The sequence below is a fragment of the Alternaria metachromatica genome (genome assembly GCF_023757995.1).
Source record: "Alternaria metachromatica strain BMP 0045 chromosome Unknown scaffold_41, whole genome shotgun sequence".
NCBI classification, from domain to species: Eukaryota; Fungi; Ascomycota; class Dothideomycetes; order Pleosporales; family Pleosporaceae; genus Alternaria; species Alternaria metachromatica.
In genome coordinates, this window is record NW_026055532.1 from 98781 (window position 1) to 123661 (window position 24881).

General features: G+C 51.0%; 9 protein-coding genes across 9 annotated transcripts; 5 read left to right on the plus strand and 4 right to left on the minus strand.

Annotated features, from left to right (window-relative positions):
- Positions 1-987: 987 nt before the first annotated feature.
- Positions 988-4289, plus strand: J4E83_010133 (uncharacterized protein; the record flags this gene model as incomplete). Its single annotated transcript, XM_049337015.1, has 7 exons — positions 988-1308; positions 1501-2417; positions 2466-2627; positions 2676-3165; positions 3210-3383; positions 3434-3545; positions 3595-4289. The coding sequence occupies 7 exons, from the start codon at positions 988-990 to the stop codon at positions 4287-4289; spliced, it is 2871 nt and encodes a 956-aa protein (XP_049183859.1).
- Positions 4290-5392: 1103 nt separating this feature from the next.
- On the plus strand, positions 5393-5701 carry J4E83_010134 (uncharacterized protein; the record flags this gene model as incomplete). Its single annotated transcript, XM_049337016.1, has 1 exon — positions 5393-5701. The coding sequence occupies one exon, from the start codon at positions 5393-5395 to the stop codon at positions 5699-5701; it is 309 nt and encodes a 102-aa protein (XP_049183860.1).
- Positions 5702-6059: 358 nt separating this feature from the next.
- Positions 6060-6824, minus strand: J4E83_010135 (uncharacterized protein; the record flags this gene model as incomplete). The annotated part of the gene is made up of 2 exons (XM_049337017.1): positions 6060-6408; positions 6763-6824. The coding sequence occupies 2 exons, from the start codon at positions 6822-6824 to the stop codon at positions 6060-6062; spliced, it is 411 nt and encodes a 136-aa protein (XP_049183861.1).
- A 1375-nt stretch (positions 6825-8199) lies between these two features.
- Positions 8200-9405, minus strand: J4E83_010136 (uncharacterized protein; the record flags this gene model as incomplete). Its single annotated transcript, XM_049337018.1, has 1 exon — positions 8200-9405. The coding sequence occupies one exon, from the start codon at positions 9403-9405 to the stop codon at positions 8200-8202; it is 1206 nt and encodes a 401-aa protein (XP_049183862.1).
- Positions 9406-9833: 428 nt separating this feature from the next.
- Positions 9834-11398, minus strand: J4E83_010137 (uncharacterized protein; the record flags this gene model as incomplete). Its single annotated transcript, XM_049337019.1, has 4 exons — positions 9834-10072; positions 10124-11096; positions 11148-11225; positions 11282-11398. The coding sequence occupies 4 exons, from the start codon at positions 11396-11398 to the stop codon at positions 9834-9836; spliced, it is 1407 nt and encodes a 468-aa protein (XP_049183863.1).
- A 299-nt stretch (positions 11399-11697) lies between these two features.
- Positions 11698-13240, plus strand: J4E83_010138 (uncharacterized protein; the record flags this gene model as incomplete). Its single annotated transcript, XM_049337020.1, has 2 exons — positions 11698-12453; positions 12506-13240. The coding sequence occupies 2 exons, from the start codon at positions 11698-11700 to the stop codon at positions 13238-13240; spliced, it is 1491 nt and encodes a 496-aa protein (XP_049183864.1).
- A 1814-nt stretch (positions 13241-15054) lies between these two features.
- J4E83_010139 (uncharacterized protein) lies at positions 15055-16221 on the plus strand (the record flags this gene model as incomplete). The annotated part of the gene is made up of 2 exons (XM_049337021.1): positions 15055-15272; positions 15306-16221. 2 exons carry the CDS (start codon positions 15055-15057, stop codon positions 16219-16221), a joined length of 1134 nt encoding a protein of 377 aa, XP_049183865.1.
- Positions 16222-17267: 1046 nt separating this feature from the next.
- Positions 17268-19087, plus strand: J4E83_010140 (uncharacterized protein; the record flags this gene model as incomplete). Its single annotated transcript, XM_049337022.1, has 2 exons — positions 17268-17272; positions 17395-19087. 2 exons carry the CDS (start codon positions 17268-17270, stop codon positions 19085-19087), a joined length of 1698 nt encoding a protein of 565 aa, XP_049183866.1.
- A 3716-nt stretch (positions 19088-22803) lies between these two features.
- Positions 22804-24802, minus strand: J4E83_010141 (uncharacterized protein; the record flags this gene model as incomplete). The annotated part of the gene is made up of 2 exons (XM_049337023.1): positions 22804-23912; positions 24010-24802. The coding sequence occupies 2 exons, from the start codon at positions 24800-24802 to the stop codon at positions 22804-22806; spliced, it is 1902 nt and encodes a 633-aa protein (XP_049183867.1).
- Positions 24803-24881: the final 79 nt, after the last annotated feature.

The following is a 24881-nucleotide window of genomic DNA, read 5'->3' on the forward strand; positions in this document are numbered from 1 at the left end:
CTATAGTTAAGATACTAAAGCTAAGGCTTACTTAGACACGTGATAGAATAATTTTCTTAATAGAAATCACGAAACAACGAACATGTCCGCGATGGAGGTGATGATAGAGAGATGAGATCCACGAGCCTGAAGCGATCTCTAGGTACCTGGGTATCGCACGGGATCGGCGCTATTTTCGGCCAGCGGCATGCGGCTGATCCACAGGACCGGCCTAGGCACTCAGATCGAATTCCACTTTTCCAAGCGCACCCAGAATCCCATGACAGCGTTCCACATGGCTGAGACGAGGGCAACGTTTGTCACGACATCATCTTCAATAGCGGCTGCGCAAGAGGAGGATAGACGGCCACATGCAACGCCAAGAGTCGGCCTATCATGACGGCCTTGCCTGCACGCGAGAAGCGACCCCTCGAACCAACTCAGAATGGCACGTCATCCCTGCGTCGCATCGGCATGCTGGACTTGCTGGACCAAGATCCACGACCTACATTCATCATCGATACATCGCCAGGTAGCCCAAAGTCCGGAAAGGGATGCCATTTGGAGTATTGGAATTCGGCTATGGCCGCCACCGACCCTGGAGGGCTACTGCAACTACTAAGCCGAGATGGTGGTGCGTACTCTGCTAATGAAGAAGGCTATGCCCCATTCACAAAATTTCGAAGCTGGTCTTTGACACACGACACATCGGATAAGCCGTTCCTTTATTATGGGTTCAACTGGATGAAGATCCATGTGGCTGGCCGCTGGAATGTCATAAGCGGTCTCTTGGCCACCACATGCACTGGCAGTGAGGGCTCTGGAATGACCACTCTTACTAGAAAAACTTCTAAATCGAAAGTACCAAACTTCGATTGGACGGATGAACTTCGCCCTCTGCGGTTGTCACGACATGCAGCCTGGGCGCGCAGCATTGACTGGGCCTCCACTCCTCTTGGCCCAATGTCTTCCTGGTCGTCGCAGCTTCGCAGTATCGCGAATCTTGTCATGCAAGATCCACGGCCAGCAGTTGTTTTCTACGGTCCGGATCTGATCATGATCTACAACGAAGCAGAGATAGAGCTGTTGGGTGGCTTCCACCCTTGCATGGGAGTCAGCGCTCGCGTCGCGCTTGCTTCAGTCTGGGACCAGTATTTTGAACCCATCATACAAACCAACCTCGCAGGAGAAACCGTGGAAAAGACGAACACCGCGATACATATGGTACGCAGCGGTTTCATGGAAGAGACGTACTTCTCCTTAAAGTTCATACCTATACTAGATGCTGAGGGCATCACAATTGGGCATTATGAGCCCCTGGTAGAAACGGTATGTTGCAAATTTCCCACTCTCACCGCATGTTTTCGTCCTCTGCTTCTCCAGTGGCGCATCTGACGCTACGTACGGATGAGGATGACGTTCATGGAAGCATGGGCTCTCGCATCAATATGCTCTTGCAATTGTTGGGAGCCATATTTGAAGCTGCGAAGCCATTTGTGCAACCCGCTGACAGCCGTGTAGACTAGACAGGTCATTGCACAAAGACGCTCGCGCGTTCTTCTAGAGCTAAGCGAAGAGATACCCAGGGCGCGCAATACGGATACTTACTGGGTTCTCGCCACCGAAGTTCTATCCCGCAATGATAAAGATATTCCGTTCGCATTATTGTATTCGGCTGAAGCAGACGGGCATGGGTCCGAATCGAGTAGGACGCGCTTTTCCGATACGAACCAACAACACTGCAAGCTTCGTGGCTCATTCGGTCTTCCGAAAGGGTCGCCCGCAGGTCCCGATCATCTGGACTTCCAACAAGACCATGGCTTTACTCCATACTTTCGCCAAGCTCTTACTGCCCGGAAGCCGATCATAATCCGGTTCGATCAGGATCCTGTGGCGGCAGCGTTAGTCAAGGACGTTGAGTGGCAGGGCTTCGGTGATCCCTGCCGAGCGGCAGCCATCTGTCCTCTGAACCCGACTTCTTCGAAAGACAACATCCTTGGCTTCATGGTGATTGGGCTTAACCCCCGTCGGCCATTTGACGAAGATTATCTCCAGTTCATACTGGTCGCCAGCCGCCTTCTTTCTACCTGCTTAACATCAATTTTACTCCATGAAGAGGATATCGGGCGTCGAGAACGGACTATCGCGAATGCGGAAGCAATGAAATCGCAGCTTAAGGAACAGTTGACCCTGTCTCAAGCGGAGTCTGAGCGCAATTTCTCAAAGTTCAAACGCTTCGCAGAGCGTGCCGATATTGGCATCTTTCTAATAGGAATGGACGGGGTTTATTCGTATCGCAACGAAGCTTGGTTTGAGATGCTTGGTCCAGTGGATCCTGCAACCGATCTCGCTGACGCGTGGAGTAAGCTTATCGACGATGACTTCGTCGAAATGGGGCAAGCAAAGTTTGAGGAACTTGTCGAGACCAAACAGCATCAGTAAGTGATAGGTACGTCATGACGTACGACAAAGCTTACTATAACCAGATCATTTGAGTTGCGTCTCAAGAAGAGGTGGAATGCGCCTACCCAGCATATGGATGATACATTCCCCGAACAGGAGCCAATGTGGGTCATCACATCCATTTTCCCTGAGCTCGATGAAAATGGAGAAGTAGTAGAGATCATCGGTTGCTGTACCGACATCAGGTACGTCATTCCTTCATCTCGCTATGCTTAACTAAAGGCTTTGAACAGTCAGCAGAAATGGGGAGAGAAACTTCAGGCTACCCAGGCGACGAGGGCGCGAGAATCTAAGCGCAGTCTGGAAAACTTCATCGACACGACATCACACGAGATGCGAAATCCTCTGTCCGCGATAGTCCAGTGTGCAGATAGTATTATCTCGGCTCACAAGAACTTCAGCAAGTCGACAGATTATCAGAAGGTCTACCAGACTATATTGGAGCATACCGTTGACGCTGCCGAAACCATTGTCCAGTGCTCGAAGCACATGAAGACTATTGTGGACGACGTGCTTACCATGTCTAAGCTGGACTCCGGTTTGTTTGTAATGACCCCAGTCGATGTAAAATTCGACTCAATCGCGAGAGACGCGGTGAAAATGTTCGAAGGTGAAGCCAAATCAGCTGGTGTGGATTTGCGATTCCAGCTCGAAGAGTCATGCACAAAGATCGCGGTTGATCTCGTTTCGCTAGACCCTACAAGGGTCTTACAAATTCTTATCGTAAGTACATGAAACATATTGAGGTGCTTCGGCTGACAATTAAGAACCTTATCACCAATGCAATCAAATTCACCCGACTAGAAGAGATACGCGAGATCAGGGTCAGTCTGGGCGTCTCCCTAAAGCAGCCGACCCACAGTTTCAGCGTGCCATTCTCGCGTAGCTCGGAAACATCAGAAGCAGCGACTCTACAAGCAGATTGGGAGAAGGGCGAGCTAGTAAGCTGCTGTTGAAGGCGATGTCTCAGTTCTTCCACTAACGCAAAAAGGTCTACATCATCTTTTCCGTGCAGGACACGGGCCGTGGCTTGAGCGACGAAGAACATCAGCTCCTTTTCGCACGCTTTTCGCAAGCGTCTCCGCGCACACATATCGACTATGGTGATTATGAACCTCGAAGGTAATTGAACCACTTGCTGACGTAATTTAGGTGGCTCCGGTCTCGGTCTCTTCATCTCACGAAAGCTTACTGAGATGCATGGTGGCGCTATCGGCTTCGCATCTAAAGCCGGTGTCGGAAGCACATTTTCCTTCTACGTGAAGAGTCGTAGAAGCACTATTCGCCCCAACTTTAACCGGTCGGAAAGCGATGCGGCCGTTAGCTTGAGCATACGTGCGCAAAAGACGCTGCTTTCAAGTCGATCGCGCAACGAATCGGACGAACCACCCCAAGCTTCCGCTCCTGCGAACGACATACCCAACAAAGACCTGCACGTCCTCATCGTCGAAGACAACCTCGTAAACCAGCGCGTCCTGGCCAAGCAGCTACGGAATACGGGTATGCAGGTCGCAGTCGCAAATCATGGTGGAGAAGCTCTTGACTATCTGCGCACAACAAAGTACTGCATCTCCGATGGCTCGGGAAAGGCACTCGCACTCATCCTAATGGACTGGGAGATGCCTGTCATGGATGGGTTGACATGCGTTAGGAATATCAGAGAGCTTCAGAAGGAAGGCGTTGTTAGAGCGCACGTGCCGGTCATCGCGGTGACGGCTAATGTGAGGAGCGAGCAGGTAGAAGTGGCGTTGAAGGCGGGAATGGACGATGTCATAAGCAAACCATTTAGGATACCGGAGCTTTGTGCTTGTATACAGAAGACTTTGAGGAATACGGCTAGGTCGTAGTCGTAGTGATTTGGAATAGAAATTACTACTCCCAAAAGTTGTTTGATGCCAATGAAGGATCATGCCAGCATGTCGCCAAAGGTCGCACCGCCACTGCGTAATCGCCGCAACTTCGGATTGATGGCATGCTTTTCATCCAGTTCTGCAAGGTGTGAAAGAATCAGTGAGGCGATACTCATTGTTTCGACGGAAAGGCTATCCGACGGAAACGGCAAACATCGTGTCTTGCTAGCGCCCGCGACACTCGCAACCCGCCCTCCACATCACCACTCCGCAAACGTACTTCGAGTCTGTGCATTCACATGCTCAGCGCATCAACAACAGTCTCGCCATCAATCGCGAATCCACGTGCGCCATCGCGAACATTCCAGCTCACGCAACCAAGCTTCGTTGAGCCGCACGCCCTACCAGGATAGGGCGCGGCTGAACTAACGACCAATCCTTCTCTTTCTTCCAGGCACGACGAAATATGCAATTTTGCGCAAACAGCAACTATGACACACGAAATGGCCTTTAGAGGTAACTCGTGTGTCAAAGACAACAACGTGATGGTTGTAGCAGTGGGACCCTGCGGTATAAAAAGTCTGTTGATGCTGAGCCGACGCCAGCCGACAACGCCTCTCACCACGTTCTCCTGAGAGCCTCACGGGAGCTAAGCGGTTAATGGAGATCATGCCATGTGCATTAGCCATTCTTGGGGTCATTCTGGTCTGAAAAGGTTTAGTCAGGGCACATGTGAAGGGTATTATGATGACGTCTTCCGGTGTGCGTCCTGTGGCTTCTAGACACTCGGTGGTAACCAGCGCGAGGCGATGCTACCTTGCTAGACCCACATGTGCGACCTTTGCGAAAAATCAGTCACGGTGCACGTGGAGTGTGTGTGTCCAAGATCTCACGATCGTTTTTGGCTGGTGGTGGGAAAGGGTGGAAAATTTCTTCGTGGTGCCATGGGGTATATAAGGGGTGGGGAGGTGGGCTGGGTGGAGGAGCATCAGCATCAAGTTATCATCAAGTCTACTACTACACTTCCATCTTCAACTCCAAGACCACCAAACTATCTCATATATCTTCGGTGTCTTCAAACCAAACAACCAACCACCAAAATGAACAACTTCGACTGCCACCCGCGCGTTCTATCGCTCTCCTCCGCCTCAACCCCATCTTCCTCCAGTCCTACAACACCCTTCTCCCAGTCTCGTCGTCAATCCCACGAGTCAGCACATGACGCGCACCACTTCGTCAACCAAGAAGAGAAGACACAGCACAAGCTCAACCTCAGCATCAAGAAGATGTGGGAAGGCGTCAAGAGGCACGCTGTTGAGCACCACAAGAGCGTCAATGCCGCGTACATGGCTAGCTACGGCTGCGGTACTGCGACTGCAGCGAACAATACTGGGTCAAAGGCTTCGTAGATGGGGAGGAGTAGATGCAGTGGAAGACGAGATATGGACGAAGATTGAGCAAGAGGAAGAGGAGGATAAGAACGACGATATGACGACAACCAAAAGTGGATTTCGAGCGACAAAAGTGGATTTTTTGGTGCATTATACCCCGACGAACGATTTCGTGGCGCCGAGGAGGAGCTGGCAGTGGCTGGGAACTGTTGTAATATCTAATAATATACGTGGAAGGCTTTGTTCAGTGTTGCGTTACTCTTGCCGATGCATATGTGATAGCTGGAGCGATTGAAACCAGGTGTAAACTCTGCTGCTCAGGCACAAACGCCTGCGCACTTTCAAAACATGATGAAGGAACCAGTGCATGATCATTTTAGTACTCGTTGTCCGAATCTTCTTCGGCGTCCGTGCCTTCCTCTTCCACTTCACTACTCTCCCCTTCAATTTCTTCTTCATCCTCATCCATTACAACGCCCAATTCTCTTCTGCCCGCCGCGTACAGTGTCTTGTCTTCCTCTTTCAATTCCTTCGCAGTCTTGCGCATTGTCGGAATGAGAACGTCTATGACAAAGTCTTGGAGCTTTCCTCCAAAAGAATCGTATCGGGTGATAAGCTCGGGGACTAGCTGTTCGAGACGTGTGCGCAGATGTGCGTCCTCAAGATTGATGCGCCGTAGTCCCTTTGGAGAATACCGAGGGTATGGTTGCTTTGTGTAATCAGGACTGTTGTAGTGTTCTATGCGATTAATATCGCAACATGTGTGTCGTATCTCCAAGTATGAGAACACGAACAGGCGGATGTATTCATAGATGAGTCGAGGGAGGGCGAGTGTGCTTGCCGCTCTGTCAACCCACAGGGTCAGATCGAGGAATGTCCCCGTCAAGAGAATATATCCCAACTCGACGTAGTCGTCAGGTGCATATACCCTGACGTTTCCCAACTCTCTCGCTGAAATTGTGTTTCTGAATCGATCGCAGAGCAGAGAAAACGGCGGACAAGACCAACTTGCCGTAAATATCTCCTTCCAAAAGCATGAAAGAAAGTCGCACCCGAATCTGCTACATCCACATTCGCACTGGTCAAGGATCTCCTCCTTTACAAGAAACTCATAATCTTCGTACGTCCAGAATTCCTCCATGATAGGAGAATCATCGTAAGATGAGCCAACGACTTTAGTCCTCAGACATTCAACAGATTGCCAAGCCAAACAATGTACAGCGGTGGTGTTCGTTCCTGGCCATGTGTCTCTCAGGTTCGCACCTCTTGAGAGAAACCATTGGACTGTCAGACTACGCTCTGTCAAACACATTGACCATATTGACCCAGTACCCCCCATTACTTGCGTGGCCAGATACACCAACGGCGAGCAGCATGTCTCCTTATCACACTTGAAGTTCTCTTGACTGATATCGCAAATGCCAGCTAGTTCCAAAGACTCGAATAGTAGGAGTTTGTCGGACATCCACATTTGTGGCATGTAATAAAGGCTTTTCCGTTGTGGCCAATACCGTTGGGGTACGTGAATTCCAGCGGTCACTAGTGCACTGAGAATACAGACCACATGTGCATCTGGAAAGCCTGTCCGAGCGCGTTCACAACAATGTGGAATGTTATGCTCTTCCATCAGTAGCTTGACCTCGTGTCGTTGCTTGAGGAGATAACTTGATACGAGCGGGATAACGTCAGTACCGGGAGTTCCTTGATCAAAGATCCAATGGAAATGAAGCGCGTCCTCGAAGTGACCAATTAATTTGAGCAGTGGTCCATCGTGCGTCTCCCTTTGTGACAACCAAAATTGCAACATGTCCGGTTGATTTGTAGCGGCTGAGAGCATGAGTAAAGTTTGACCGAAGTACCGCAATTCAAAGTCAGGGTCTTCCAGATATCCAACCAAGTTTGCATTGAGCAGGACTCTGCAACCATCCATCCAACCAGTAACGGTAGACATGATCAGGGCATTGACGATCGTGTCGGCATCTAGAGCGTACAAGTACTTGGGTTGATGGAAGAACTCCTGGAGTTGACGGTCCGATTTCACGACAATCGCCTCTAGTAACTCGCTGTCATCTAGTAATGGGCTGGTGAAACTTTCGTAGCGGACCTGGGCCAAGACCGCTAACCCCTCTTGGCTGGCGAACGCTGCTCTATTGAAGATACCCCTAGTCATCTGCAGATCTTGTTCAAATAGAGATCTTAGAAGACTCGTGTGGAAGCCCATAAACTGCCGAGAGGCGTGATATGAAAGCAACCTGTCGATACATGTACTGTCTACGCTTAGCGTTTTTGGCATTTTGAGATGGTACGACAGAACCACGAAGTGATAGTAAGGCTCATGTAGGATAAGAATCAATGTAGACTTACAGCCCATCATCGTCTCTCTCGAAAGCTTCATTTGGCATTGTTGAAAGGAGAGTTTTGAACAGATAAGCAAGGTTCTCAGAAGTATCGGCACAGCTTTCGACACGTGATAAACTGGCAACGCTGTGACAAAATTGCTATATTGGTGGTCAGCTTTAATTCCGTAAAGACGGGGGCTGTATACATGCATGCAGAAGCGTCTCTCCATTTGCTAGCCGATCACGTGGTGACGCTTGTTTCACCTGGAACATCCTCAACAATTTCTCGACTTCGCTCCGAAAAGTGTTCATTGGCAACTTCATACTAGAACTGACAAGTGGCCCGGCAAACTCGAAAGCAGGAGACGATTCAACAACGCGATGGCACTCAAGATTCTGCTTAACCGATAATCCAGCGCCATAAGATAGTTGAAACGACAGCAAGACTTTCTTCCCGAGAAGAAGACTACACAGTCTAGCTCGAAGTTGCAGATCCGTCACCGCGTTCTGGAGTGGAGCTTGAGGACACCCTGCGTCGTGCATGCTGGTTCGTGCGTATGTGATGGCCAACCTTCTCGTTTGGTAACCAAGCGCTGAGGTTTGCGGCCGGCATGTACATGAGAGTTTTGCGTATCGTTGTTTCAGTCTTCGGTCTTTTCGGTGGAGCGATCTCATGTTAATGATATCGGTATCCAGCGTAGAGTCCGTCATGAGCGATATCTCGTCGAGCTTTGCTTGTAAACTGTGTATACCGGTATGGAGGTTTTGTAAACTGTGTGACGTGGCCGAAAACCCCGATTCGACAATGTGTGAGTGTCCAGCGAGCTGGAAACTTGTGCTATTAAAGCCATTGCGCTGCAGTTCTAGGCTGGTGTAGTGTTGCGCACTTTGTTCGATGGACAGCTGCATGAAGCGTGCCTGAACATCTTCAAAAGCCAAGCGCTGTTGATCAATTAGAAGGGCAGATAGTGCAGTCTGCAAACTTTGCTGCACCGTGTTCAGAACGTCCTTCCAGTATCTGATCTCAGCCTCTTTGAATGGGAAGGCCAGTCGCTTGGTCAGCCTCTTCAAACTCGACTTCATTCCGCCGTTTACTGCTCCGTCATCCGGTTTGAGTTTCTTGCGAATAGTGGCAATGGCATGCGCACACGACACGATGCCGGTACGAGTCGCCGACACTGAGTTGGACTGATCCACTTTGCTAATGGTAGATTCGAGCAATTCGAGAAGGTTTGCAAGTTGTTCAGTTTCCGCCGTAATCTGTTCAGCCTTGTTCTTCGCTTCTTTGACGCCACTGAGGTACCATTCCAGGCCCTTGCAAACCTGGATGGCGAGAGAAATGACACCGACGGCGCTGCCGGTGATGGAAAATGGGTCTGCCATAGCAGACCTCGACGCGCTGGCTGTGGTTCAGTGTGAGGAGAGAGATAAAGGGAAACATGTGAGAAGAGCGGGGCAGATGGGAAGGCTGATGTTCAGGCGCAGCGCATGCAGGCCAGGCTGGCGATGGGTAACCAGTCAGAATGATCTTATACTCACCGGTGCAGGAAACATATGCAGCCACATTGTCGTATGATTTGCTCATCCCGCGCCGGCGTATTGCGTGGATTGACATTGGCCAGGCTGTGAGTTGCTCAACCATTCATAATGACTATCCACTCATCAGGCAAGACGCATGTGCAACCACCTTGTTGTATGGTGTGTTATCCCGCGCCGATGTACAGCATGGACTAACATCGACCAATGAAAATAATATGCGTATGTATTCCACTATGCCCTATGTGCCTATGTTAACGAGAAAGAAAAGAGGCTCAATGCTGCGCAGCCAGAGTTCTATGCTCCTTATCCAGACGCGGTGAATCCTCATCGTCGTCATCTGAGTCGAGACCCTCCAGTTCAAACTCCTCAGCGTCTCTCACTCTACGATCGACCCTAGTGTATCCGTTGACGTGTCCGTTCGCGTGACCGTTCGTGAGGGGCGCTTCGGCATCGGCCTTGTCGTCTTGTTCCCAGGTGTATACGGCGTAGAGGTGGATGAGCATGTTGACGACTAAACATGAGTTAGCTTGAGATAGCACGCGGAGATCTTGCGAAGGCTTACAAAGGAACAGCAAGAAAGCGATGCTGTAGAGGATCAGCACGTAAGAAACGTGCGTGACGTTCGCGTCGGATAGCAGCTTCATCTGCTCTTCGGTGGCGCCCATGAACATGAATCCACCAGCCATGAGCAGAAACGGCGTCAGATACTGGAAGCTGTTCGGGTCCGAGCCATCGGTTGCGACAGAAGCGCGGTCCTTGAGCACAAATGAGATCTCGATGATGCGTGCGGCACCTGCGGCCATGAGGGTGTAGCCGAAGATGGTGTGGATCATGGTCGAGATTGGCAGATGTTGCGGGTGCGCAGACATGGCCCATCCGGTCATCAAGATGATGATACCAGGAATAAGGTTGCGCTTCGGTTGACCATTGCGCTTGCGACTGAGCCAGACACCGACCAGTCCGGCAGCCCACCATACGATGCCCATAGATGTGTGCTGAAGGTCGTTGTGTACCCACGGTCCTCCCCAGCGGTGTTCGGTGAACGTGTTGACGCAACCCCAGGCGGCGATGACGAGCGAGTCGAAGAACTCCTGGCTCCTTCCGGTCCTCCGCAGCCACATCTGTCCTACCAGAAGTAGAATCAGGAGAATAATGCCGTATGCGATGAAGGCGCTGCCCATAATGAAGTGCGCCAGACATTGTCCGGTGTGGTCCGCTCTGCAGAAGCCGAGTGCAGTGATTCCTCCAAAGAGGAACTGCACCCAGGTGACCACTGGCATAGCCTTTCCAATAACACCGTGCGCCTTCACTACCACGCGCCGTATCTTCCCATTGATGCCCTTCTCCAGGTGCAGCTTCAGGTAGATGCCCATGGCGACTTGGGATACCAACATGAGCATGATGACAGGGACAAACTGGCTGTGGATGTTGTCGGTGAACTGCCTGCCCTTGTGTCTATGGCCGAGGAAGTATCCGATGATTGCGAGGACGGTTCCGAGGGATTGTACCGGGACGTGCCATTTCGATCGTATTATCTAGCCTTGCTGTCAGCTCATGCTCTTCAGTCTCAATATGAAATAGCTTACTCCTAATACCATACCCGTGGGGAAGATGATGCCCCATGCCACCGTTTGGATCAAGATGTGCGTCCATAGTATTGAGTCCTACATCGACCATCAGTCTTGCTGCCTCAACCAGGGTGGTCGAAGTGTCAACCCACTATTGGGTCAGGTGATATGGCATCACCATCTGGGATCGCATCCATATCGTGGTCGTGAGCTGTGACTGCTGCGGTGTAGAGCAGCGCCGCAAGGGCCGCTCTTGTAGGGAGGCCCATTTCGCCGTCGGTATTTCTGAATAAGATTCGGGTCGCTGCAGCTGGCGCCACGAGCAGGTGATTATCGTGGAATCTGCAGCGTTGAGAGTTTCACAACAGCATCAGACGCGTGCTAAGGTGGGACCGAATGAGGAGGCGAGTGTGTTCGTTGTTTCCCTTGCAGGCGTTGTCGCAATCTCGTGCTTACGTGAACAAAAGGCGCCACCGTCATTGGCTTCCGCCACACTCCGATCGGGCGATCAACACCATCATCTCCGACACCATCGTCGGCCTGCAGCTCCAGCTTCGCCATTCACGACATGACTTTCGAGAAGGGCGTCACCGAAATCGCGGACTCGGATGATGATCCGATGACGTCGTCACCTGGTGTTGTTCCGGATGAAGCGGGCGACAAGCATTGCGCAGTGTCCAATGTTCCGTACCAAGAGCGAGAAGACGCGTCGCGCGAGGCAGATGGCCTCCAACAAGCATTCGCCGAACGCGATGCCAGCACAACTGGAGTCTTGGGCGCCGATTCCGCCAATTCTCCAGTCGATGTCGACGCGTCGAGAATTGATCAGACTAACATGATACCCAATGAGACCACTGCAGCGCAAAACGAGGAAGGAGCGACTGTCGAAGGTGGCAGCCACGGCCGGAGACTCCACACACAAACACATCCACAAAAGCCAGTATCCACGACCAGAGACATGTCAAATGGGCCTCAAGTGATGGTCGTTCCAACTGAAAACGGGGATCCAGTTGCCAAGGATGTCGAATCTGACCCCTCAGCCCGCGGTGACGAACAGCAGCCACCTGTAAGCCATGCCAGTCCATCTTCTGCTGAACAGGAAGTAGCTGAGGCTATTCAATCCACAATGGCGGATGCGCAGTTGAAGGTACCAGGTGCTGCTGCTCTCGCTCCATCAGAGTTCAGCGTCGATTCTGAGTTCCCAAACGTGTCAACGTGTCAATCGCAAAGTACTGGCATGCGCTCCAGTCTGCCCCGTGAGTCGAAAGATGATTCGGATCGAGCTGTAAAGCATAATCCGGTAGATGGACACATGAGCGTCAACGTAGTCTGTCCTAGATCAATACTTTGTAAGTTCACGCGCTCACATACGATAGGACCATTCTCGGCCGACCTCAACAGCTACCAGCATGCAGCCGAATACGACAAGGATTGCATTAGGCTCGTCAGGCGACGCAGGCCCTGCTGCGACCATGCCGGACGACTACACCAGCTCCACGCTCCATAGGGCTCAAGACACTGAATATACGCCTCCTGATGCGCGAATGTACATCAACACTAGCGAAGCTGCCATGATCGAAAATGGATCTAGCTCTGAGATCGGCCAGGAACAAACTGCCCGAAGTACATCCGCGGACCAACAACCATCCGCAGAAGAGGTGGCATTGCCGAAAGAGAGCGCAGGCTCAAGTCTTGGTGCTAGTTCACCAATTGCTCGACTATCTACGCATGCCCAACCACACGCTGACGCCCAACGCTTGTCATCGCCCATCCCAATGCCTCCATCGAGAACACCACAGGAAGTCACTCTTGACAATCTGAGAGCTCAAAAAGCTGCACTCTTGGCCTCTCTCAGTGCCCTTCCAGCGATCCAAGTGCTGATGGAAGAGAACGCTCTTTCAGATGCCGAATCAAGCGATGCTAGCGATGAACCTACTGAGACCGATGTCATGGCAGCCGCAAACAAAATCGTGAAAGAGCACATCAAATTACTACACGAATACAACGAGCTGAAAGATGTGGGTCAGGGGTTGATGGGCCTTATTGCGGATCAGCGGGGCGTACGGATAGTCGAAGTTCAAGAGGAGTTCGGCATCGATGCGCAGGACTGATCGCAAGTTTACCAGTGTACTGTGAACGGCAACGGGAGCGAGGAAGCGATAGACGACGGCGTGAACTAGGTGCGACGGGCGCAGAACGAACACGGCATCTGAGTGTCAAATAAACCTTATACTGTATGTACTTCCTCTTTCGCTCTATATGCAATCTGCCGTTCTCAGGCTATACACCACTGTCCCGTGCCTAGTTCGACTGCCCGCTGATCCGCCACGCCAGGCTCGAGGTACCAGCTCGCCGACTTTGCCAATACTAGCTGATGCCTGTCTCCATCAACAGACTTGGTGGCGATCCTTGGCCTTGACACATCTTCCGACGGACCCCAAGTACAGGTGGACGCGATGAGATCAATTGCGCAATACGAGCGCATCCTCGGTCCATCTAAGATGCGGCTCATCCTCTAGATCTGGACCGGGCCTCTCGAAGCCCGCTCTCTGCGGGTAGCGACAAACTTCGCGCACGGACCGTGAGCCGTGTTGCAGGGACGCGTTTGGCCAGATTGCCGGAAACCGGAGAAGCACCGATTGGAAAGCGAGAATTCCAGAAGATTGGATCTCAAAAGACTACGCCACATAGGTTTTCTTTTGCGACCTGCAGAATGCAGATGTCTTTTCGTAAGACTTGGGTCGCAGATTATGGTCAGCTGAGCCGAAATCCTCATACGATGTTCCATGACTCTGCACATTGCCATTCGGTCAATGTCGGCCACCAACACTTCAGCATCAACTTGGACTGGATCGACTGCAACCGTCGTCTTGTATAATTGCGGGTCTTCCTCGGTCATACTCGCACATGTAATCAGGGGAAGCGACGGAAGCTACGATCGTGCCCCGAATACACCAGCAGAGTCGACCCCATGTATCGATATGGTCTCATGCGAGTATCAGCATTGTAGGCGTACCAACTCCGTCTCAACCACCGGTCAACATCAACTACAGGCCTTGAGCTGCAGCGCCCAGCTTTCTGCAATGATTGCAAGGAAGTGGGAGTGTAAGGGCGCTGTTCATCCGTCTGAGAGGTCGACTGACGAAGTGGCGGTGCAGATTCTGCGTCTTGGTGTGGAGTCGGACGTCGCCCATTCATGCATTCGTGTTGACGAGTTCCATGAGCGTTGAAGATCCGCGGCCCCACGAAGGAAGGCAACCTTGGGAAAATCTTGAGTATCCTAGCTCTCGGAGGTATTATCGCGACATCTATGTTTATCATCACTTACATGTCATGAAGTCGGCGACCGACCACTACCCGATGAGAATAGTAATCATCTTCAAGACGAACAAAAGCCGATACTCCTGTTACGTTCCACGATACACGTCAGCCGTGTAATTTAAGGTTTAAGATGACACCTACTTTCGGGTAGGAGATAGATCTAACTTACATGTGGCGCTCTGAACGTCGGAGGCTAGAGTGCGCAGTGTCCCGCTGGTTGATACCAAGCTAGGGAGCCGATCCACTCCGTAATGCACGTCTACTCGCAAACGCAAGCGAGGGTCCTTCGGAACACTTGGAATTACTAGCGGGTAGCATCTCCATGTGGTGATTGGCAGCTAGAGCATGGCAGGACAGCCCAAGCCGCTTGCTAAGTTGACAGCTCCACGGTGCATGCCGTCCCGTCCACTAATACCATCCTGTTGCTAGTCAGTTACCCATGATGAACTTATCGGTAGTTTGCAACGTGCTTTCTGGAGCGGGCGTGCCTCCTTTCCGGGATCAGTGGCATATATGGGTGTTTTGGAGACCCTGAGCCCTTCTACTCTAGGATCTTTCTGACCGACTTCTCCTTCCCCAACTTCGGCGTTACTTACACCACACGATGTCGGCTACCGTCCAGGACTTCCAGCTTGCTGCTCTGGCTGCCGGCTTCACGATTGGGTTCGGGTTCTTGACAGTATGGGAGGCCGTCAAGCAGACACGGCGAAATCACAGCCCCCTCCGATCAGCCTACATTTACATGATATGGGGTGAGATTCTGGTCAATGTCATCATCGGTATCATCGGATGGCTGTTCTTGAACGATGTACTCGGGCCGACGTGAGTTCCCTGGCACTGCAGTACACGACAAAGAGTCGACGCTGACAAAGACTACAGTGTCCCCGTTCTATTCTTCATCCTCTTCTTCTGGGTATGGGAGATCCAACTGCTCATGCAAATCATCATCAACCGCATTGCCCTCATCGCAGAACACCGAAGTACCATCCGCAACCTCAAATGGGGAACAGTAGTCTTGATCACCAGCATCAACATCGCCGTCTTCTGTATTTGGATCCCATCGCACACCGTCCCACCAATCAGCGAAACCTTCGTCAAGATCAACAACGTCTGGGACAAGGTCAGCAAGGTACTCATCCTAATCGTCGACGCAGGCCTGAACTGGTACTTCCTGCGAACCGTCAAGATCCGCCTCGTCGAACAACACGGTCTCACCAAATACGCGCCACTGGTAGGCTTTAACGGCAAGCTAATGGTTGTCTCCATCGCCATGGACGCCCTCCTCATCGGTCTCATGTTCCTCCAGAACCAAGTCGTATACGTGCAATTCCACCCCGTCGTCTACATGGTCAAGCTCAACATCGAAATGTCCATGGCCTCCCTCGTCGTCCGCCTCGCGCAAGGCAAGCCCCAAAACGACATGAACCCCGAAGAATTCCACAGCTCCTCCGGCCCGGACTCGCACTCCCGCTCAAACGCACGCTCGCACCAACCGCACTCGGTTCAGCTCACCAACCGATCGAAACGCAACACGACGAACATGCGCAGCGCGGGACTGAGCAAGATTGATAGCGATGAGAGTTTGGAGCTGGGCGGTATCCAGTGTACGACGGATCTACGTATTACACATGAGGACAGGAAAGATTATATTGACAGGAAAGATTTCATAGAAGGCAGCTCGAGGAGTAGTAATGACGCGCCGGCGCCGAGTGTGTTTGGGGATGAGACGCCCTTAAAGCAAGGGGCGAGGGTACGAGAGAGGTCGATGTGAAGGGTTCTTTCATTTGTTTTGTTGAGCGGTTGTAATTAATGATACCCGTGGATATGTAATCACAATTGGTAACTACAAGGCTGTCACCATACACCAAGTGATGGGGTCCATTATCAGCTTGGACTAACTCGTCTACTCACTGACAAGCCGGACGTCTGGCCCTCCCGTCGAGCGCCCCAGTTCGAGTTCTCCTCCCCCTCCGGCGGCTTTCTGGCCCGTGCTCAGCTCTTCAGCGCGCGCGCTCCGTCTTCACTCTCACTCCAGCCCAGACCCAACAATAGGACTGCCGCCTATTCTTCTGTCTCGCTTAACCCTCTGCCGTGAGTTGATCCGGAGGCCGAGCGCACGTATATCAATATCGCTCCACCTCCGCAATCCAACGCTTCTACTCCCCACTGGTTCGCAGATAGATTCCACCACAACGACCACCACTACCACCACCATCACTGCCTCCACGCGACGCTTCTAACTACTATGGTAAGGTTTCTCCTGCGTTTCTTTTGCTTTTTCAGTCATTTCCACTGTCAACTGTTTCTTTCCTTGTGTCTCAACTCATTTCTATCGTCAATTTTTCCTGTTTCTTTTGTCGCTAGACATTTACAACGCCATATATACTATTCACACTTACTACTTTTCGCACCCCAAGTCGTTTCTACTGTCATTTCTACTGTCTAACCCTTACTTAGGTACTTAGTCACTCTCTTTGAGACACTGGCGTCACCTACCGCGACAGCAGCTGGCTTTCGACTTCGCCATATTCCACCGCGATCGGTTCTATCCTTGTTAGTGGTAGAGATCATCTTGAGTTCGATAAAGTATCGTACTAGAGGAGGGTTATAGGACTGAGCTTCTACTTGCGGTCTGAATTTGGGTCTGGGGGCTCTGCCGTTTTGGGCATGGTTAAACGTATCGTCGCGCGCATGATCAAACCTTGTTGAACTCTCCTTGCACATATAGAAAAACCAATAGAACTTCAATCGAAAGCAGATCCGTTCCTTTCATGTGTTCCCCTTCATCGTGATGTTGTTGGTTGCCTAATCCTCCCCATGACGTCAGTCCCGCCTCCGCGCGCAGCGCAACTACCTAGACGCGTCGGAACCATTCTCGCCACACTATCATGTCTTCCTCATCGAACACTGCTCTCAAAAATTTTATATCGCGTTGCGACAATAGTAGTCTCTATGGGTACACGTCGCGCTTCATCCCAGAGCTGGCTCTCCTAGGCTACACAGATGTAGCAGCGCGCCTGATTGGCGAACTCAACAACTATGACTTCTACCACGATCGTCTCGGAAGTCTTCGGCCCCTTTGGTTCCTCTGGGATCTGCGTGCGAAGGAAGATGGTGCACCATGGCCTGATGGAGAAGAAGATAAGGTGCGTCAGGCTGTGAGGGAGAGACGAGCCAAGATCAGCAGCGACGATGCTCGAACGGGGAACGACGAAACGATAACGCCCGACGATATAGAAGAGGAGCTGCAAGCTATCGCGAAAGAGTTTGCGTCGAAATGGTATTACCCGACTGAGATGCCAGGGCCAGGTCTTGCAGAAGCATTCCATGCCCACGAGCTCGATCGCTCAGCCACCACTTCTCAGCTGCTTGATGGTGCGATAGATGTCATCCATAGCTTTGAGATTTCACGTCCGGCACCTACGATCCGAGACGTGAGAAGCGGGCTGGTGCGTATACTGAACCTGGTCTTGTCGGCTGAAGCACACCATGAACAGCCCGGCATGGGCGAAACACTACGCAAGTTGGGCACCCCGACATCCCATGAGTTGCTACGTTGGCTAGCGCATAGCTTTGGGGAACGTTCGTACGAGACTCAGCCGGCGACGGAGTCCAGGCAGGCATGGAAGTTGTACAAAAGCGGAGCGCTGAGACAACAACTCAACATCAATGAAGCAGCGCTCGCAGCCTTCGCAAAGGACTTCGAGAACGCTTTGATCGAGCGACTCACAAATGGTCGAGCTAGACCAAGAGCAAATACTTCCATGCAGGAACTCTTGGAAGCGGTAGAATACAACACAAGATACAACGCCGAGGCCAGAGAAGTCAATCCCGAGCCCCCCGAAACCTTGCTCTTTCACTCCCCAGCCACCGACTCGCAGATTGAAGAAGCCGAAGCGCGTCTTAACACCACGTTGCCAGCCGACTATAAAACCTTCCTCCGCCTCAGCAACGGTTTCGGTTCTCCATGGGGCCACCCACTAGGCGACCTCCAAACGCCTCTGCACCCCGTCGACAAACTGCGCTGGCTCGACCCCGCAGAAGAAGACTACTTCACTGATCTCACGCTCGATCTGCCCACTCGATGGGATAAATGGCCTTTTGCACCCCCTCCAACTAAGAAGGCCTATGCCTGCGACGAAGTGACAGAGCATTTCCTCATCGGCCGCGCGTTGGAGATCGGTACGCAAGAAATTGATAATACGTGGCTTCTCCCGCCTTCTACTATCGTGCCGATAAAGCAGGCGGTGAAGAAGATGCTGAACGATGAGACACTGGGTGAACGCGAAAAGAACAGTGTAAGGGCCGCGATCGAGGATTTCGCGGGTAGCGAAGAGGAGTGGGAGCAGATGGAGTGGGAGCAGATGGAGTGGGCGTGTATTACGTGGGCTAGTGGAGGGGTGGCCGCTATGTATGTTTATCCGAGGTTTAGGGCCTGGCTTGAGGATGTTGTTGAGAAGGGGAGGGTTGGTTTGGATGGTGAGGAGCATGAAGAGCAGGAGAATATGTTGAAGCGTGGTATGTGGCTGGGGAAGGTGTTCGAGAATAGAGCAAGCGGGGCTAAGTCGGACGCGGAGGAGTTGCCGGGGTGGTTGAAAGACGCTATTAGAGCGGCGATGCCAAGAAGAAGATGCTGAGCACGAGGAGATGTAGCTGTCGAGCCTCTAGTCCATGTCACAGAAACGCAGCCCGGTTTGGGGTAGAGACTGGGGCTTGTGGACTTTTGGCTTGAGACGAGCTCTCCTTGTGCATGGTCCGTGCTCTTGTGTAACAAGGAATGGTGGGTATAAAAGCCTCCGTTTCTCCTGCTCCTTTCTTTCTCTCATCACACAATTCTACTTCTGAAATATCAAAATCGACTAGGGTAACCCCCATGGCTGTCTCTCCTGCGCTTTTCGGTTCCAAATCGGAGAGGCGTGATGCATGATCGATCTATCACCTGAAAAAGTCCGCTGCCCCCAACTATGTGCAAAGCTCTACTCCGAATGTCGTGAGCTTGAACTCATGCTTCTGCCTTTGACGTCTTTGAACAAGTCCTCATTAAGGTTCGTACTCAAAGAAGCACGATGACATACTCATGAGCCGCCGCTGTCTTCCAAACTCGGTGGCCGTCAAGATGATGGGTTGTTTACAACGGTCTTCTAAAAAGAAAGCCTGCAGCAAGCTCATATGACCCAACAAAAACGACAAGCGCTCATATGATGATTTTGGGGCGCTGGCTAGGTATATATACCGCTCTTCTTGAGTCTTTCTCCTACTACATCGACATCCTGGACCGAAATCAAAAAGATAAATGGGATCTGTTCATGTCCTGGGCGCCTCCTTTTTCTCTCGAAACGTAATCGCTACTATGCCATGGCTGGAAGAAAAAAAGACTAAAATCAAATGCATCAGTTGCTATGGGCACTCCAGATCTACAGTTGCAAATTCTCCCCCTTTTTCGGGAACAGCGGACAATCATGGCTATGAATACATGGACGAGAAATCGTGTCATTACGTTGCCGAGAGCGACGAAAAATGGGGCTTGATTACATTGATGACCTTCTTTGCTGCACCCGACTACAGGAAGTGTGTGTGTATAAAGACGCCGTTCACACCTCACCATTCTTCTCTTTTACACCTCACAAGCTTTTGCTTCTTCCCCCCCCCCCAAAAAAAATGTCCAGCGTCACTATGTAATGCCTGCGTCTCCTTCTCTCTTTCGAAATCATGCGGAAGTCGTAGCATGTCTTTGGCCTGGCTCTCGAAAATCGCGTGTGTCACGGCCATGTCTTTGGTCGCTGGAACAACAAGTAACATCGAGACACTCCCATGAAAGCGTGTCTAAGATCCAAGTCTAAAGACAAAACTCTCCCTGCTACACTCCAAAATCTACACTCTTTCTCCAAATCAACAAATCAAGAGTGCACATTACGATGTCGGCTTCTTCGCCTTTTCCCTAAAGCCAGTCAAGTTTGTTCATGCTTGTGGAGACGTCGCCGTCAGCCTACCGTACTGTGAACATATACAAGGTTCATCATTCACGAGATACGTTCCTGCATCCTAGGCATACGACCTCTTCTTTCCTTCAAAAACTACAACACATGAAGATATGTCTGCGGCTGACGCGTCCTTTTCAAAAACCGATTTGGCGTCGGCATATTCCCGGAGAATTTGACGAAAAATGGGGAAGAGGAAAACGATGTGCATAATCACCACTGGTTCAATTTGATGTGTCTGTCCGTCTTTGAACTTGCAGCTATCCAAATGATCGTAGTACAGTTGTGTGGGGAAGAGATTGTATCCGCCATACTTGCGCGAAATGAAAAGTGGAGAGCCTAAATCAATACCTCAAACGGGACATGTGCGTCCTGCCTTCTTCGAGCTATGCTAGAGACGTATATAAGACCAACATTTCTCTCCCTCACTTCATCATCTCAATCCACCTCTGCGTCGATTCAAAGAACCAAAACGTATAAACCAAGAGTCTATGAGTATTTGCGAGGTCCAAAACTGAGAATGAGCGGCTCAATGTCTGACCTGCTTCGACTGCTCCCGACCTATATTAGGATAACGCTATCTTACTATTCCTCCTACACCTTCTTCATCATCCATTACTGCGTGCAAAAGACCGAAAGCATGTAAAGACAAACTGATGAGAAGTGAAAGATCAAAACTCCCAAGAGCTAGAGCAATGTCTGCTCTCCGCCGCGCCCAGCTACAAAATCGCATCAACACCTGCATATGCTCTTCTTTCCTCTGCTTTCCTACACTCTGTACCCGAGATATTCACCAAAAAAGCTCGGCCACCAGTTCATGAGAAGCAGACGATCAGAAGACTCACTCTTACTACCACTTGTCGCGCTGGGCTATAAAACATTCTGTTTCCTAGATGCTCTTCTCCTCTTCTCTTATACATCTTCATTTAAACTCAATGCAAAAAATGGAATAGTTTGGTCAGATGAGAGGTTGAGAGCTCAAAAAGCCATGTTCTTCATTTGCCATGTGGCTCCTCGGAACGGGCTACGAGGCATAAAAATACCCCTTCCTCTGCTTCTACTCCATCCTTGATCAGCAATACCCTCTTAAATACCAAAAGGGGGTTTCAAAGAAGCGTTGAGAAGATCGAGTTCCAAAACAACCATGACAAACATGGTATGTCCTTGCTTCCTGCCCGAAGCACGATACATATAATCAACCTTCTTCTCTGACTCTTCTCCCTCTTCTCACCAACCTTTTCCGATATCTCTTCTCAAAAACAATACCGAGTTCTTCCTATGTTCTGAGTTTGTTCGGACCAGAAAGCCAGTCTGCTACACCCCATGTTCTGACGTTTGCGCGCCTGGACGCAAAAGGCCGCAAACCACGACATGTGTTGCGCTCTTCTCGTCTGCAAGTCGATTATGTATACGTCTGAAGCATCAAAACAGTATATGTGACAGACTGTCAAAAGTACTCGAAGAACGTCTTAATGTTCGCGTGCGCGTCGCGGGCACACACATTCAAACTCGGATATGTGTGTCGACAGAGTCACGTGGTAGTGACGGACAGAACATATAAAGCGCCCTTCTTCTGACCTCCCTCATTCTTCCTCTATCCATCCTTTACTTTTCCCCAAATACCAAAAACACATCTTAGACCTGAACATGAGGAGCAAACGACCAAGAATCTGTTACTAACCCCGTCCATGTCTGACTTGCTCCAACTTCTAAAAGCCATGGCCTATCAGAACATGTTTTCTCTCTTCCTCCTCGCTGCTTTTTTACTACCAAAACTCTGAAGGGTTCTCAAAAAGAGCGCCGAGATGACATATGAGAAGCGGAGACGTCCAAAAGGAAAAACACGAGGTATTGATGGGAAGCTTCGCTACGACTTGGCCTACCAAAGACCAGGTTCCTACATGAAATGTTCTTTTCATTGTTCAAAAGAATGAAAATTCTACACATGATACCAAAACGAAGAAGCAAAATTGCTATGAGAAGCAGACGACCAGAAACATCGTCCTTAGGGCGGTATGACTGCGGTGCTCACGGCGAGGTGTGAGGGGTATAAAAGCCTTCTTTCTGCAATGCTTCCTCCTTTCCTCAACCTTCTAGCTCTGGAGTTATTACCAAACCAAGTTATGAAATTGATAATGAGAGCAGAGACCGAGTGCTCCAAAAAGGACAATTGGCGGAGGACTATGTTCTGAGTGTGTGCGAAAAAAGAGATGTTCCGTCAAATGGCAGGGTCAAGTGCAGCAAACGAATTGCATGCTTATAATGTCGCTAAGACGCGTCATGAGAGCTTCCTGGCGCACTAAAACAGGCTTGCTGATCTTTACATGTGTTGTTCATATTATGCATTACTTCGTATCATCTCTACATGTTCCCACTCAACCAGGTCGTCCGACCTTCTTCAGCCGATTCCTCCAACGTCCAACCTTCCCGCTCTTCCCTTCTCTTGTATCATTCGATGTGTCCGCAGCCTTGTCTTCTTTCTCTTTTGGATATCCGTCGTCTGAAGGACTCGGTTCATCGTCTCGATCCCGCCTCTCGTCACTGCGGTTTCGTTCCCACATTCCCTGCCCGACAAGCGTCGCTTCCCGACTAAGCGGCTTGCGACTCAGCCTCGCCTCCTCCACACCTCTCAGGTACCTCTTGCGCAATTCCTCGTCGCTGAGTACGTGAACCGAAAGATCAGTGTCGGACCTTGCCAGCGGCCTAATCTCCATATCCACGTCTTCAGTCGGAGAAGTCATCCACGCTTTCTCCTTGCCCGCCGTCGCAAACGTAGGAGTTGGCGTGGATAACAGTGGTGTTGGTGACATGGGCGACTTGCCGCCGCCATCACCATCCGTATCCGTATCTTCGAGGTCCTGCAAAAAGAGTCCATGTTCCACAACCGTGCCTCTCGTCCCTTTCTTGCCATACAACTGCCTCCCCAGCGCCCTATTCTTCGCGCTGATAAGATCTTTCCCACTCAACCCCGTGCGCCTCCTCGCCGCGACCGCCATCGCAAACGCCGCGCGCAACGGCGTAAGTCTGTATCCCTCCTTAACAAGCGTAGAATTGAACTGCGCGTCCTGCCACAGCACGTACATACTCAAAACCCAGGCACTCGTTACAAACATGAACAAACCAGCCATGAGTGTCGAGAAACCCCATTGGTAGGTCGGGTTGGCAGTATCGGGGAGACAGCGGCTTTTCCCGATGAGCGAGTAGTACTGATACCCAATTCCATTGTAGCAGTACCCGTAGTCTCCGACTAGGTCGTCGGCGTTGTACGTTTTGCCACCGACAGGGACGGAGACGCTGGTGTTGCAGAGATGAGTGATCGAGTCTTGATTGTAGACCTTTTGTTCCGTCCAGGTCTGTGTGTTGTTGGGGAAGTCGAAGGTGCAATTGAACAAAAGATCGTCGTATTGATTAAACGAGGTGTGTTGCCAGAGGTCTCTTTGTTCGGCGGCGGTTACAGTGGTGCCGTTGGCGAATTTGCAGTCACCTATTTTGTTGATGTTAGTATGTCGAAAGATTCTCGGAGCAGCGGTTGGATGATGGGTGTGGGTATGTGAGGGGCAAGGTGGAGGACGCCGACGTACAACTTTGCCGTCTCTTATCCGTAATGTAGCCATAATCACTCTGCAATTCGTAGTCCGCACAACCTGGTTGCTTCCACGTCTCGTTCTTGGTGCCCAGGATAACCCACGTAGTTGATAATTGGGAAGCGGGGATGATGTTGTTCGACCCGTCGATATCGAGCCATGCGATAGAAGTGCTGTCGTAACCTGTCATGGCGCCGAGGACAATGGGTACAAGAAGCACGTAACCCGTCGACCAAAACATGTAGAAGAACAAAAATCGCGTCCGTATACTCTTCGCGGTCCATAGCTCTTTCGTCAACGCCCATAGACAGTGCAATCCGGGCCCTTCCATAGCAATCCTCTGAAAAATGCTAAAGCTCGCCGGATGTCGTTCGATCGCGCGTAGTAACGCGTCGCAGAACACATTGTACGCGGCCCACCACGCCAATGCCTGTGCGCCTTTCCCGATAAGCAAGTCCCAGAGAATGTCTATCGTCTTGGCCTGTGAGAAGGTGAATTGGCCCCACGTAGCGTCCAGCGTAAAGAGTTTCTCTATTCCCGTCACCGTTGCATTCTGAGGGTCTCCGCCGATGGTGTTTCCGCATGACAAAGTCTTGTCTGCGAAAATGTGACTTATCGGTGTCACCGTACCCGCTGCAAATACTGGCAGGATGACCCAGCTGAGCAAGAGGAGAGAGGCGTAGAACTGCTTCTTCGACCACCGGAAGTGTTTCCATAGCGGTGCATTCTTGATCGTCCGCGCGGTCCATTTGGTGGCATGCCAGATAGTCAAACAGGCGTCGTGCAACATCCAGGTCCAGCGTACTTTCCATCGCGGTTTCGACGGCCAACCTCGCGGTGTGCATGTTGCCTCGTGTACACTGTCATTA